This window comes from Catharus ustulatus, chromosome 1, assembly GCF_009819885.2.
Source record: "Catharus ustulatus isolate bCatUst1 chromosome 1, bCatUst1.pri.v2, whole genome shotgun sequence".
NCBI classification, from domain to species: domain Eukaryota; kingdom Metazoa; phylum Chordata; class Aves; order Passeriformes; family Turdidae; genus Catharus; species Catharus ustulatus.
In genome coordinates, this window is record NC_046221.1 from 15444761 (window position 1) to 15457901 (window position 13141).

The 13141-nt window shown below is 39.4% G+C and overlaps 1 protein-coding gene across 10 annotated transcripts in view; it reads right to left on the reverse strand.

The window, feature by feature from the left end:
* The window catches only part of SVIL (supervillin), a 99598-nt gene that overhangs the window by 51795 nt on the left and 34662 nt on the right, over positions 1–13141 (reverse strand). For all 10 annotated transcript variants that reach the window (XM_033061892.1, XM_033061866.1, XM_033061884.1 and 7 more), the window contains exons 2-6: positions 11730–11796; positions 6611–6702; positions 1877–1934; positions 1603–1754; positions 528–1191 (exon numbers count right to left, since the gene is read on the reverse strand). In XM_033061892.1, coding sequence (XP_032917783.1) covers positions 528–1191; positions 1603–1754; positions 1877–1934; positions 6611–6702; positions 11730–11796 — 1033 coding nt within the window. The remainder of the gene's footprint in view (positions 1–527; positions 1192–1602; positions 1755–1876; positions 1935–6610; positions 6703–11729; positions 11797–13141) is intronic.

A 13141-nucleotide genomic window follows, 5' to 3' on the forward strand; every position in this document is an offset into this window, starting at 1 on the left:
CTATTATTTCAACTGACCCAAGACACTCTTCAGCTTTTAAGTCTGTAGACTGCTTTATTTTGGCAGAAGCCATCATAAAGATATTCAAATCTTCACTGAGAAACAGCTTGCCTCTACTTGGAAGTTCCCAGCCAACAATTACAAGATACAGAAGAAAGAAAGTTAAAGACTTGCTCTAACAGGTTATTAAAAAAACCAAAAAACAAAACTCAAGGAGATTTAAAACCGTAACTCCTTCAATTTCTAGTTTGTGTCCTCCCCACAAAGGGCCTAATTTTAGCAAAAATTCTAAAACTGTAAAGTGAAACCAATGACATAGTTAATTAGAGAAATATATAGCCACTTCCTTGTATCAGGCACACACTGACACAATAAACCCAGTTAATCCAGCTTGAGACACCCAAAGCAACTAAATACATTCTTCAAGGGTAATGAATACATTCTCATCAACACTGTAGGCACTGATGTAGAAGCTGATTAAGAGAAAGGAAATCTAGAGCGAAACAAAAAGTAGAAATCATGCTCACCTTTGTCTGCTGTTACTGTGCAAGGGCTGGTCATTCTGCAGGTGGGTCGGTGAGGCTGCCCGCTTCGGTGAGGGGAGGGACTCTCGGGGGGCTTGCTTTGGCGTTGGCACTTCGTTATAGCAGGAAGAGTCTCGTCCAGAAAGTGAGAGGGAGACAGAGCTATCCAAGGTTGCTGAAGGGTCAGAAGCCTGTCTAATGGCACTGTCATCTGCTTTTCTAACACTCTTTTCATTTGAGAGGTCATCTTTATCTTCATGGCTGGAGTACTCTTTGGAATCAGAAATCACACTCTTAGATGCCTTCGTCTCAGTCCTGGACAAATAGAGGGTGCCATAGTCCTTGTTTTCACCATCCTGCCTTTCACTTTTCACTCCCTTTCTGTCCACACTGTCAGGATCTTTCCTAGCCCGTGTATATCTGGATGAGTAGTCAGAATCCAAATCAGAATCAAGAGTCAATCCATACTTTTCTGCCAGCTGGCGTCGCCTCTCTGCCTTGTACCTAGCTATTCTCTCTGCCTTTGACTCGAGTTCCTGGACATCCATGTTTGCTGTACTGTACAAGGGCTCTGTATTACCTCCTGTGGTTTCTGATCGGTATCTGGATGATCTGGGCTGTTTTTCTACAGAAGAATCTGAAGTTTCCTCCTCTTCATTTGATCTGCCTGTCAAAAGTACAACATATATGAGCAAGTCCTTCCCAAAACTCCAAGTACTCCACCCACCACTCAAACTGAGTGAATGAAAAGCTTCCCATTTTCTTACAAATCTGCAAATCTTACAAAGTGCCTGCACAGACACATTATATTTTTGCACTTTTGTCTCCAACAGCACATACAAACAATTAAGAAATATGTATTAGGAATGATTCTTTAATAAGTAATAGCTCTCAATTAAAATAGTCATTTTAAAGCAATAAGAACTATCAACGTTTTTCAAATAGGAGAACCAGAGACTTAAAAGGCAAATTTAAAAAACCCCAAATGACTTGACAGAGCTCTTCTGTAGAACTCTTCTCTAGGGTAGAAAAAATGAAGTAATTCAGCAGTGCAAGACCTACTGACCGTGCTACTTACCTAAGTGGGGGCTGTAGGGGTCAGTTGCACGCATATATCTTGGTGTATCCTCCTCTAGTAAACGGTGTGTGACTGATCCTGGGCAGTTTTGTAGAAGCATAGGTTGTGTATCATTTTCAATTCCCTCTAAGCGCCTAGCTATTCTTTCCTTTCTGAAAAATATGCGAAAAATGTGAAAACAGGCATCTTGAAGATTCGAGGGCAGAGTTTCTATGAGGAGGTAACAAAACAAGTTGTGTGTTTTGTTTTACAGGCCAAAGACTTTTTCCTTTACCTTTTCATTTCCAAAAAATCTCGGTTGTTTGGTTCAAAGAGTTTTCTTAATTCTGAAACTGAGACAACAAAAGATTATGTAGCTAATAAGACAGTAAGTTTCAGAAACTTGCTAAAATGCTTTAGAATAAGAAGGAACAGTCAAATAAAGTTCAGAGGTTTGAAATAGTTTTTTTCAGGAAATGAGCATTTTCCTCTTGTTTTCCTAGTTTATTAATGTTGTGCTGTCAAAAGTGCATGAGCCATGTAGGTGTGACCATCAAGTACTCCTCCCCTCCATGTAGTATCAGGCTAATCCCAAATCTGCTATACTATCCTAGCAGTTTTCAAAATCTAGTGTATACTGGACAAGTTGTATTTTGATTGACTGAAGTCAAGCTTACATGCTCTAATAACCCATTTCAAAACCAGGTAGTATGGAAAGTCTGCTTAGCCTCAAAGGTCAGGGACTGACTATGTTTAAAGAGCAGCAGTAAGGATGAGGTTCCTCCTTCCTTACTTTCCTCCACACCCTTATATTGATCAAATCCCAATGATCCCAGTGACTCATTGCTGAAGTGAAAATTACCATGCACCATCATGGTACTCTTGCATAGTTCATCACTTACTCCTTTGCTAACTTTCCCTTGTAGTTTTAACTGGACATATTTTCCTTCTCTTCCCCTGAACCCTTTGCTGCCAGCTGTCCACAAAACAGTAGTGAGCCACGGGGAGGAACAACAGATGAAGTAATCCCTATATAGACACACATATGTGCATGTGCAAACCACACTGGAGCAGTGAGTGCTACACAAGTAACTGTGGTGTGACTTTTTACCACCAATAAAATAAACTCTCCAGGCTGTCCAGGGAAGCAGAGGGCTGGGGTGGGGGTGTGCCTAACACACAGACATGCACATCCACACACCCCATGTTGTGGCCTCAGAAATGTGGTGCTGAAAGCTGTGTGCACCTGTTCTTGAGCCAATGCATCTCTGGGGCTGTAACCCTCTTGACTCAGCGATCAGAAGTTAAGGCAAGCTAGAATCTACACCTGCTAAATTGGCAGAGATTGCCATCAGAAACACCTGATGAGTCAGGAGTGTCTAGCTGACATTGTTCCACTGCAGAGGTAAACCTATCACCTCATTTTTCTTGCTCCCAGACCTCATTGCTCTAGATACTTTGAAGATAAATATTATGGAAACACCACCCTTTTAAAGGTCGGATGCTCCTTTTCTGCCTTCCCTCTACTTGCACGGCTTGGCCAGGGCTCCAGCTCAGCTGACTCATCCAGGAAGTTTGCTGTACTCAGTACCAGTGCTCACACCTCACAGATACTGTTGACATTGACTGTCATATCAACCTTACATGCTGAAAAGCCTGAAAGTAGGGCTACAGATAAAATGTGTAGGATCAGCAAGAATGAACACATCCTGAACCAACACCACAGCAAAGACGAGCCCTTATGTTGTGTTTTCACAGACTTTTCTCTCAATGTATGAGCAGTTTCCATTGCTGCCCTGTCTCCTCAAGCTGTGCTAGCAGTGGAACTGTATTAAACAGAGAACTTACCCATTTGAAACCAGCCTTCATTTCAGATCCACACCAAAGGAAATGATTTCTCATAAAGACTTTGCTCCCGGCTCCCCAAATCTACTTCTCTTTAATTATGTTCCACTAGCTATTAGAGATTTCCTGTTCCATCTGTTGGCTATGTATACACAATATTGTCAAAACAAAACCTGTAATTGTCTGTCTTCAGACAAGCCAAAGGCCTCAAGAGCTGTTATAGTAAAATCACATTTCATCGCAATCCTGATCCTTTTTTTCCCCTAGTCACCGATTTATACAGTCACCAAAATCATCATGAGAGAACAGGTCTTTTACACAGCTTTGGCAAAGCTCTAAAGCTCCACTTACTAGTGAAAGTTTTCTCTCCCCCCACCCTCAGAAAAGGGAACTTGACTGTAAGTTGTCCATATAGAAGAAATGCAGAACATCCAAAGAACTCTCAAAGCATTAGCTCAACACTCTCTTGCTACATGCTAGCTGAAGTTCCAGAGATTCTACTACCACTTTGCAGTCCTAAAAAGAGCACTGGTCTCATGAAAAATGTCTCCCAACACCTCCCCAAACAACATGGGACAAAAATAGCATGGGACTACACTATGCTGCCTTATACTTTTTCCAAGCTTGAGATTACAGAAGTAATTTCAGCTAGGTTGGCCAACATCTGCAGAACTCTTTTTGTGAAAGCAGTCCCAGTAATATTCTTCTTTTGGTAAGGTGGGAAAAAGAAGCACAAAAAAAGCAAAACCAAAAGAAGATAAAATGCACAAAGTCTTCTTTTTGCAAGAAAGTGGTTTCTTTATGACAAATAAAATATTTTACTTCAAAACATAAAAACCAGTTGGAGACATTTCACTCCCAAGGACACTGGTTGGCCCTTGCAAATTTAGGTGACCAGGTTTCTCCTTTTTGGCTTACAATTGGAGTATGTTGGTGCCAGTTCCCATCTATTCATGGGATGTTTTCCCATAAGATGTTGTGACCATCACAAACAACACCATGGGAGTGCTAAAGAACAGCGACACTTCTACCTAAAAGGTAGCACAAAAATCTGATTCAGCACAGAAGAAAAGACTAAGAGGCTTAAAATAATTAATTTCACAGTAAAAGCTCCTTATCTAGATTACTTCATGGCAACACATTTTGTAAGCACCATTGGTCAGTTAAGGGCAAGGGGAAGAACAGCCACAGCTCAGAAACAGCTCTGAATTTGAGGCTTTATTTTAGGATGCTGTGGTTAACTCTGGGTTACCTCTGATGTAAACTGTCACAAGGCATCCTAACTTTAGTAACTCTAGTCCTTTGAAACAAAATTTACCTTGAAATACCATTATTTAGGAAAAAAAGTATTGCTCCCCATATTGTCTCAGAATGAAAAACTAAAAGTACATTTGGGGTGCATCTTATAATTTAAAAAACTCCTTAAATTAAGGTGAAATATTTCTTAGAGAAATATTTGTTCATATAAATCTTTCAGAAACCTGCAATAGAATAAAAACATGTTTATGCCGAAAGGCCTCTTTGACAGCTGCAGAGGGGATGTGAATAAAGTTGCAGCCATGTGACAGCAGTTTTATTTTTACAGTACAGATGCTGTAAATTAACCCTTCTAGAAGTTCATGATAGAGGAGGAGCATGTACATTTGTGAAGCCTGGATCAAAATGTTACCTGTCAGAGGATTAATTTCTCAGATATGGTGAATAACCATTCCAACATAGGCACCACACATTTTCATTCTGAGGAACATTTAACACAATAGCAAAGCCTACCAACAAGTCTTAAAACTAGGCTGGAGAAGCATTTATCTTCAGTTTATGCCAGCATGGGTGTATTGACATGTTCAGTGCTTAACTGCAGGCCTCACTTCAGTCTGTATCAGTAGAAAACTAAACATTTTCCTTCCATTTCTCAAAATGTGCAAATCTGCATCAAAATTAGGCTCTAGAAAGGAGAAATAAACTGTATTTTCAAAAACCCCTGGACTTCAAGAAGTTCCCTCCAAATGCAACCAAAAGTGCCCAGTGCTGTTTCTTAAGTCTGGAACACACCAAATATGATGCTTTTATTATGAGAATATTTTTTTGAAAAGTAGAAACATCCTGGAATAGAGATCAGTTCACTGAGAAGCAACTTACAGATAAGGTTTCTCAAGTGAAGGCTCAATTAACTTTCTGGCCACATGATTGTAAGGCTAAGCATAAGGAATACTGAGGAAATATGGATTATTACTGCCTGGTGCCCTCAGAAGTCTGTATTGTATAATTGCCTATCACTCTATTCCTCATTTTGCCAACAATGTTTCTTTCTGAACTTCTGTAATGATTATATTTAAAAGCAAGCATGTCAGTTAAATAGCACTTAAATTTTATGCTGGAAGAAAAGCTCCTTTCCAGAGGAACTCAGCAACAAATGACATAAAAAGAGCAAGCCAGTTCCTTTATGTTGGGATTAGTGCATTTAGCTTTGTAGCTTGTCTGAAAAGAGTAAATATCACCAGAACATACACACACACAATTTTAATAAAAATTCTGAGGTCATCCTTGAATGAAGGGAACATCTTTGTGCCAGTTGCACATAGCTCTTCAGTCAAATGTCAACCTCTATGGGTCAAGCACACTGTGATTTTCTCTAAATAATTCAAGAGAATTGTTTCTTGCCTCTGTATCAATTGTGTCAAATGATAAAGATGGAACTGCTGTTTTCTTCTGAAATTACTCAGATTAAGACAGAAGTTTGGAACAAAAAAAAACCCCAAACTAAACTCCATATGTGCAGGCCCTTCAGCACGCAAGACAAAAATTTGAGTACAGTCAGTTGGTCATGCAAGCACAGGGACTCCACCACCCATCAAAGGGGCCTGGGAAGAGCTACGACTCTTAACAAGTCAAGTTAATATTTCTGAACTCAGAATTTATCTAACTGTACAAAGAAACTCTCTGAAGTTTTGAATTTCAACTACTAATCTATAGAAACTAGGAAAACAAAGCCGAACTTTATGAAGTGGAGATGTAGGAAAAGAGCATTGTGGTTCATCCCGTTTCATCCTTCATGCATGCTCACAGGGAAAACTCATTTACAAAACATCAGTGCCCAAGTGATTTTAACTGTGCTTTGTACTTGCATAGATGAAACTCCACATGCTGTTAAGTCACCTCTTGTGCAGATAATGTCTCCCTTACCTACCTTTTGGAAGTACTGCTAAGAGATTAGCATCAATATCCTTTGTGCTGTTCGCAAGTTCTTCTTTATCTTCTAATGAGAACTCCTTCTGAAAACTGAAAGCAACATCTGGTTTACAGAACTGTGGATATCTCTGCTACAAATCAAATAAACCCAAGACATAACCAATTTACTGCAAGATAGTCTAACAGAGATACCAAAGAAAATATTTTCCCTGAGAATGAGCTAAGAAAGAACCCAAAGAAACTCAGAAAGCCAAACCTAACATAATTTGAAACTTGTTTGGAACTGACTGTGACACATTTTTGCGTTAAACTACTGACTGGAGACTGCCTTCAAAATGCTCTACTAAGCAATTACATTTAAAATAATCTATATTGAATGGTTCTTCATAAATATTAAAACGTCATCAAATGCAGTTCTGCATGTACACCACCTAGAAGCCTTTTGCACAACTACCCTGTTGTTGTAACTGCACTGTTCTCTGGATCTTACACAGTTTATAATATGCCAGTAAGAGTATCAGATCATTTAATTTTGTACCATGTCTTCTCCAACCAAGAAAACTGCCCATTTAGATGAAACAAAATATTTCTTTGAATATCTTCATTAAATATACAAATTTTAACTGTAAAATGTAGGTGTCATAAGGATCTAAAGTAGATCCCAACCGACTTTTCTGAAGGAAATGTTCCTACTTGTAAGTAAGATTTTTTTTCTTCAATCTGTAGAAATAGAGAACAAATTATTGTATTCTGCCATTGTGACTATCCCAGCTGGGCATAAGAAAACTTATAATGGTCTTAAAACCTTTAGTAAGCTATGTGGACAGGTGTAACAGATAAATCCTCACAGTGTTCCCAGGTTCTTCATTTTGTCACAGTAGTGGTGTGCCATATGATTTAAAGTCATTTTGATAAGATAAACTGCACAGTTTTACTGCTGGAAAATCCTTCCTTAGGACAGATTTTAAATCTGGTTTTTTTTCAAGCGTATGAATTCTGTACTCACAATTTCCAAAGAACAATTCTCATTGAAAAGAGTTTTAACATATATTGACTAATATTGTTCACAAGTATTTCCCTGTTTATCCTTTATAAATAACATTCCTTTTTAAGATATTGAGGGAAGAATAAAACCCTTGAAATGACAGTGAAGAAACTGGGCTGTGTCACAACCAGGCACCGTGCCACCTGCTGCAAATTGTCTCCAACAACTGCACTTAGAGAAATTATTCCAGGTATTGCCAAGAAAAGCAGTGTTAGCCACTACAGAAAATAACAAATAGAAGATGGAGAGCTGCAATAAGCTGTCACTGAAGAGAACTGTGTATCCTTACAGGGCAAACACACGGTAATTGAACTAAACAAAAATCAAAACACAATGACAAAATAGCACACAGCAGCCACAAGCAGATGGATCCATGTGTCATCTGAGACTGGGCAGAGACTCACAGCTAACTGCATGTTCTTCTGTGCCTGACCCCACCCTGCCAACACCTGTAATTCTTACTAGTCTCAATGTATTATTTTCTTACAGACACATTTCTGGAGAACCCTGGATGGAGATACCCAGTTCCCATTTGAAAGCAGTTTCTACTCCTTTTAGCTGAGGATGAGTTTGAAAAATGCAAATAATATTGGCACAAGGCTATAAACCAGCCCCAAAGTTATTCTGTCAAATCAACCTAATTACTTAAGACAAATGTGCTGAAGAATCCATCTCATGACTTTTGAACACCTGGGCTTTATTTAGCAGTGTCTCCACTTGATTTCATAATTCCTGTGGTAGTGCAGCACCTTAAGTTTTCCTGAACAAAGGGCTTTGTACAGAAAAGCATTCACTCAACAGCAAAATCCTTGTTTAAATGAACTGTGTGTGAACACCCAGCACCATGCCTAATTCCTACATGAATTTCCAAGGGTAAAATCATGGAATCAGGACTGGCACTAGCCTGATGGTTCTATAAACAAACATATTATTGGATTGTTTATAAAATGGTTACATTCACTCCTGCTCCTTCCTCCAGGGAGTTCTAGGGACTCTGAAGGCAGAGATCCTTTAAACCTGTTTAAATGTCTGTCACTGGGTTTCCATCCACTTGTTCTTGTGCCAGTGTTGTCACTTACCTTATTTATTTTTCTTAATAGAGGTTATCTACATGTACTCAGATTTCTCAGGACAGGCTCTCAGGATCATTGATTATGTGTTACAATGTTGTCTACTTATTCCAGTCTTAAGTAATCTTTCTTTTGTATATGGTGACCAGAATTGGGTAGTCTTGATTCCAGACCTGGGTCTTAGCAGTATCTTATGAAAATACGATTTCTAATAGAGAAAGCATTATTATATAACTAACTAGCTGAATGCTGGGATCTACAACACATTTGCCATTTTACATATACACTGTATTGGTTGCTCAATCCTGCATGAGAAACTAATATGCAAAGGCTTTGCTTTCATCATTGCAAGTGACAGAAAAATTTATCAGCCCCCAATGCACAACAGTGCACTTAGTATTATTACATTACATCCTTTTTCTATTACTCCTCAAGGTCATCCAGTTCTTCCTGTATGGGAGATCCCTCCTCCTTTATACAGAGAGTGGCTTGCAGCCTTTGCTCACTGGCAGATTTCATTAAAATTCCTTAAATAACCACAAACTTCCTAAGCTTAACCCTTGCTGTACTACACAGCATCACAGGTTATCTGTTTTGTGAAAGTCCCTTCACAGTTTCCTTATGCCCTCATTTTCCATTTCCCCTCTGGACAGACTGTCAACCATCACTGTTTATTTTTTAAAGATTAACAATTTTCATATACTATTTTATCCACAATTTAGGAGTTTTATCTCTTCAGACACTTTTTCCTGTTCTCTCTTGCTAAGCTGCAGGTGGAATTGCTTGTTTTAAAGGTTTGCACATGAGAAAACCCAAATGTTTTAATCCAATGCATAATTACATTGCTTTCCCATGCACAGAGGATTCAGAGACAGCATTGCTCTGAAGATGACAGAGCCAAACAATTGAGTATTTATAGACACATACATCAAATTAGTTCTAAAAATGAAAGCAGGCATATTTAGGACATGTCACAGTGTTCAATAAGAACATTCATTAGGAATCTAAATTGAGTTAGAATGATGTTAAGGCAATTTCAAATAGCAAAAAAAAAAAAAAGAGAGAGAAAAAAGAAAAAAAAAATTAACAGAAGGCTACTCATCACCATTTATAAGTGTTTTAAAAAACAAACTCATAAGCAGTTCCTTAACAAGACTTCTCTTTTTCTTCAAAGGGATCTTTCCAGAGCTCTCTCTGCTCTGCTTTATTAGTTTCTCTGCTGGAGGAGCAGTCACAGCACCAATTCAGTTGCTTTAAGCAGAGTCAGATAATCAGACTTGGATTGCCAAATATATTGTACCTTCAAACTCATCCAAGAGTCTCTTCTAGACATACCACAACTACATCCAGTCATGCTGTAAATTTAGGTGCAGATTCTGAGCAGCAACACTATGAAGTTTTGCAGTTAATAACTAGGCCATGTATATTTATTATAAAATAATTAGGGGACACATGGGTTTCTCTAAATAAAAAAAAAATAACCTAGAAGTTTGAAAGAATTCTTTCTTGAAGTCCCTGATAAATCTGGATACTGAAAGAGGAAATTATTGTCCTTTCCTTCCATGAAATGTAACTTTTGATCAGGGTTCATGAAATGCAATCAACAGCATGAGGTTCCACCAGTTTGTTTCACACAGGATTTATGTGTGGCTTGGCCTCAGATTCCCAACAAACTCGTTATACTCTCCAATGTTCAGGAATTCAGATGATTCCTGTTAAAACACAGGCTGCAATATTTCACAATCTCAATAGTTTTCTTTAAAAATCATGTATAATGTAGGATTAGTAGAGTACTCAACAGTCTCAGTTGTTGTACTGTTGTACTGTTCTGGCAACTTCCAAAGTAAGTGCAAGCTGCATGCTGTACATCAGGCTGAAAACTTCATCTGTTGCAGCAGCAGCAGCATATGGTTTCTAAATAGCTGTCCCACTAACCTAGTTACATGTCCAAAAGCAACCAGAAGTTTGATCCAAATGCCACTGGTAACACTGACCTGCCATCCCAATTAAATTATGACATATACTGAGATTTTATGATTGAAGTACAAAACCCACTTGTACACCTTCCAGCTAGGTGCTCACTGTTCACTTTTCTTTCTGTGCCTCCAGGAGAACTTCCTTCCCCGGACTCTTACGCAAAAGGTTCATTTTACAGTCATGTCCTTCTCTACTACTCTCATTTCTTTTTTCCTCTCCCTGCCTTCATAGCACAGTGTGCCTTGCACAGCCATTCCCTCCATCTCTCTGCAGCACCTAAGACACAACATGGCAAGGAACCAGGTGTGCTCTAGGTGTGTGCACTGACTGAAAAGAAGCTTGTAAACATGAGCCTGTGCACCTATGGCATGGGGACTCCCGTGCAGCTGAGCCAATGAAACAGCTGGTTCCTGGAGCAAGGGTCCATTCCCAACTCCTGACCTCTCTGTGCCACTGTGAATGAGTCCAGCAGGCACAAACATGGACACCCAGGGCAGCTGGAGCAGGGATGGGAAGGGAGAGGGAATGTGAGGTGCCCTCTTGCTTAACTGCCTATTGGTATCCCCTTGCTCTGCCTTGTGGAACCATGCCCTAAGAACACAGACCACGAGGCAGCCACAGCCCTGCGTGGAAACAACACCACCAGTCCTTCCATCTCTGCAGTGTCCACCTTCTTCTCTCTCCCCCAGACTGCTCCCTGCAAGGATCTATAATTAATTCACCCACTTCAGCCACCTGCTTGTACAGGCAGGTGTGTTCCAGGCTGGCTCACACTGGATGTCTGTATCTGTCCACGCCCTGCAAGGAAAGATGGGCATTGCAACGGCAGCAGGCTCAGTGCTCAGTGGGACTTTCCCTAAAGCAATGTCAGCTATAACATTTAACACTATTTTAGAGGCAGTTGGTGTTTCCAGTGCTTGATCAGAGCATCTGCTCTAAGCAAAAGCTTGGTCCTGTGAGAGGATCAACAACCACTTTTCCTGACAAAAGGATAAATGCACTGGGCAAGAAAAGCTCAACCTTACCTTAACGTTCTCTTCCTCAGGAGCAATCTTGAAGGCTTAAATCTGATTGAGTTTCCTTTGGCAAAATCTGTGAAATAGAAAACACACCATGTTGAAGATGCTGTGATAAATGGAGAACTTTTGGTAAACTAGGTTAGAGTTTCCAAGCATAGCTTTTTTCCCCTGCAAAAGGCTCTGCAGAGGCCTCTCTCTAAGCAAAGGAGCATCAGCTGGCATGTCCAAGATGGTGATAAACCAAAGCTTTGAAAACATGAGCACAGACAGTAGACATATCAAAAGCATCAATACTTTATGGAACTGCCATGTTCTATCCCTAATATTTGTGGTGTAGCACTACAGCCTGGGATGATCATTTAAAATCATTGTTTCCCAGCTTATAAAATAGGCAATGTTTATGAAGCACTCTGCAAATGAGAAATGCTGCAATCATCAAAAGCTCTTTGGCTGCAGCCTGGCAATACTATAAAAACTGCATGTTCACTGCAGAAGCCAAGAGATGTCCAGCTGAGGATCTGTTGCAAAAGTATCACACCACCCATGACAGAAATATTTCTGAAGATTGTCTACTGTATGGAAGTTCTTTTTTTTCCCCTTTTTCTGAATAGCCTTACAACATGCATTTCATGGAGGTACACATGTTTACACTGAGAGCAAAATTGCAGAATTGCAGCCTTATGTTCAAAAAGCATGTATTACAAAGCCTCTGGATTCCCAAAGCTGTGTGAACCACAACAAGCAATAGGCAATCTCCTCTCTCTCTCCTAGATTAAACTTTTTCATTTCTGCAATCAAGTGCATCACCAGAGGGTCTAAATGATGCCCAGTGTTCCAAGTAGCCTCTCCCTCTATTCACTGAGGATGCAACCAAGAGACCTCAGAGCACTGCCAGCCAGGGAGCAGGTCCTGTCTGGGACTGCTGTGCAAAAACACATGGAGCTACTGACAACTTACTCCCAATGAAAAATTGCCTTCCTTCCCCATCTGTATTAAATCTACTACCCAAGACACTAAATTAATAAACAGTTGGTCACTGACACAGCAATCATTTTATTTTTCAAAGACGGACCCAGACTTTAGAACAATTCACTTGCAGCTACATTCCTATTACTCTGCCTCAGAGCTGTGATTTAACTATTTCAAGGAAGATCTAACTGCAAAAAAATATCTTTTTGCTTATGCACAGTATTTTAAATCTGGATAGAATGTCTCTTATTTTTACAGCAAGAGTTTAAAGAAACATTATAGCTGACAATATGGGTTTTAATTTACAGAATGTACATTTTGTTTATGCATTTCAAAACTTCTTATCCTCTTCCATTTCGTTCTGCCAGTTCTATAGGTATAAAAATTGAAAAAAAGCTTTAAAAAAAGTCACATTAAAAAAGATGATGTTAACAACTTTATAAAGAAAC